At 44.9% G+C, this 1,749-nt stretch overlaps 1 protein-coding gene across 1 annotated transcript in view; it reads right to left on the reverse strand.

The window, feature by feature from the left end:
• The window catches only part of LOC101848805, a gene marked incomplete in the record, with an annotated part of 29,492 nt that overhangs the window by 3,540 nt on the left and 24,203 nt on the right, over positions 1-1,749 (reverse strand). The window contains 1 exon segment of the mRNA XM_035968346.1: positions 565-1,364. Within this exon segment, the coding sequence (XP_035824239.1) occupies positions 565-1,364 (800 nt within the window).

The raw sequence follows: 1,749 nt of genomic DNA on the forward strand, positions 1-1,749 counted from the left end.
AAAAACCTACTAAGAAAATCAAAGACGTTATTTCCAAAGGCAGGCCATTGGGGTATCGAGCGTAAATTGTTTTGCTTCACCGGACTCTCGGTAAGCGGATAGTTCGAAAAGAACTGGGCACCAATTACAAAGTAAGTCCGAAGAAAAGAAATACGACTCATGTGCCAAAGGGGTCATGCGAACATGGCACCCCAAAAGAGGAGAAGCAACGCCCCCGTTTGTATAATATATGTATAATCATAGAGATTGAAACTGGGTTTATAAATCACCCTCATCGACTCAATTTTAGATAATCCAGGACGAAACCGAGTTGAAATTAATTCCTTGTCCTAACAGACAGATAGCATTACCCTCTAAAAAAATAAAATTTCTACCAATGCGGGACTCGAACTTACGTCTTCTACATGCGATAGTAAGCACGTATACAGCTAAACCACAGACGCCGTTTGTGGAAACTGTTTACGGTATATCTCAAATTTCGCTGTAACTAAAAAGAACAATAGTAACAACACAATCATCAACATCAACAACAACAACAATCATCAGTCAACACATACATCATACCTATTTCCAAAGGAATTAAAGATGGCTCTGTGGGGACTTTTTCCAGCTGTAGTGTCGCTTGCTGGGTCTATGAAGGGAGTTCTTTCAGACTTGGATCTATGGCGAGGCTTGTTGTGTTTACGTGGAGAAGTACCATCCTCGGGTAATATTTGTATTTCAGAAGATACATTCTGAAGTGAGATGCTCTTGGCGGGTAGAGCTGTTGAAAACGGTCCTGTAGTACTAGTACATAAAGACGATACCGTTTCATCTTCCCCTCTGTCACTTCCTATAGCATTTACGTCGAGTCTAGAGAGAGATTTACTGTTGGATATTTTCGAAGGCGGATTCGGGCACTGGCACGCCGAAGACAAACTGAACCTTCTTCGAGGCATGGGCTGGTTTGGGTGTCTTGATTGACAAGGGCGCGGAACGAACTGATTAGAGGGAGGAGAATGAGCGAAGTGCTGAGGAGGAAATGGTTCTGTACATTGTGCGACAAGGACTCCGCCCGTTGGCAGTGAGGTCGAAACCCACCCTTTGTGGGTGGGTGGTGGATGCCTTGACAGCGATGACTTCCTCGGAGGGGCAACCGGGCGAGCTTCACTGCGACAGTTATTGGGATTGATGTATGTTGTGTTGCTGTCGTCTGCAGGATGTGACAACCGTCTGTGTAAGAGAGAGTTCACTTTGCTAGGCAATGGGTTTGGGGGTGGGATATTTATGTACGTCGGAAGAGATCGATGAGGTGTTGGCGGGGGTCGCTTGCTCTTTGTCTTGCAATGAGGTGGGAATGACTTGCTGAAAAATGCTCTTCCCCTCTGAAAGAAAAGAGCGAAATTGTAAAGGTTAAAACCCCTTGCAACACTATAAATTTATATATCTCGCTACGACGCAGGGACTTCAAATTTTATGTCTAGCAGATAGGACCGAGTTATAGTACTGGGAAAGTTCGTATAAAGGGTCTTTCTCAAGTGCACAACGTCGGGATAAGGTGAGCCTCGACCTCCTGGACCCGCATTCTCAAAATTACGAATCCAGTAGCCTGGCCTACCTGACCACTAGACTACCAACACCACTTCTCCCTAGAGGGATTAAATAGAAAATAAAAGCTGCTTAGAATACTTAGATAGAGCTTCGAACTCCCGAAACCACAATCTCACGATTACAAGTCCGACAGGCTAACCCCTATCCTACCCATGCCAC

The sequence above is a fragment of the Aplysia californica genome, unplaced genomic scaffold, assembly GCF_000002075.1.
Source record: "Aplysia californica isolate F4 #8 unplaced genomic scaffold, AplCal3.0 scaffold00052, whole genome shotgun sequence".
Lineage (NCBI taxonomy): Eukaryota > Metazoa > Mollusca > Gastropoda > Aplysiida > Aplysiidae > Aplysia > Aplysia californica.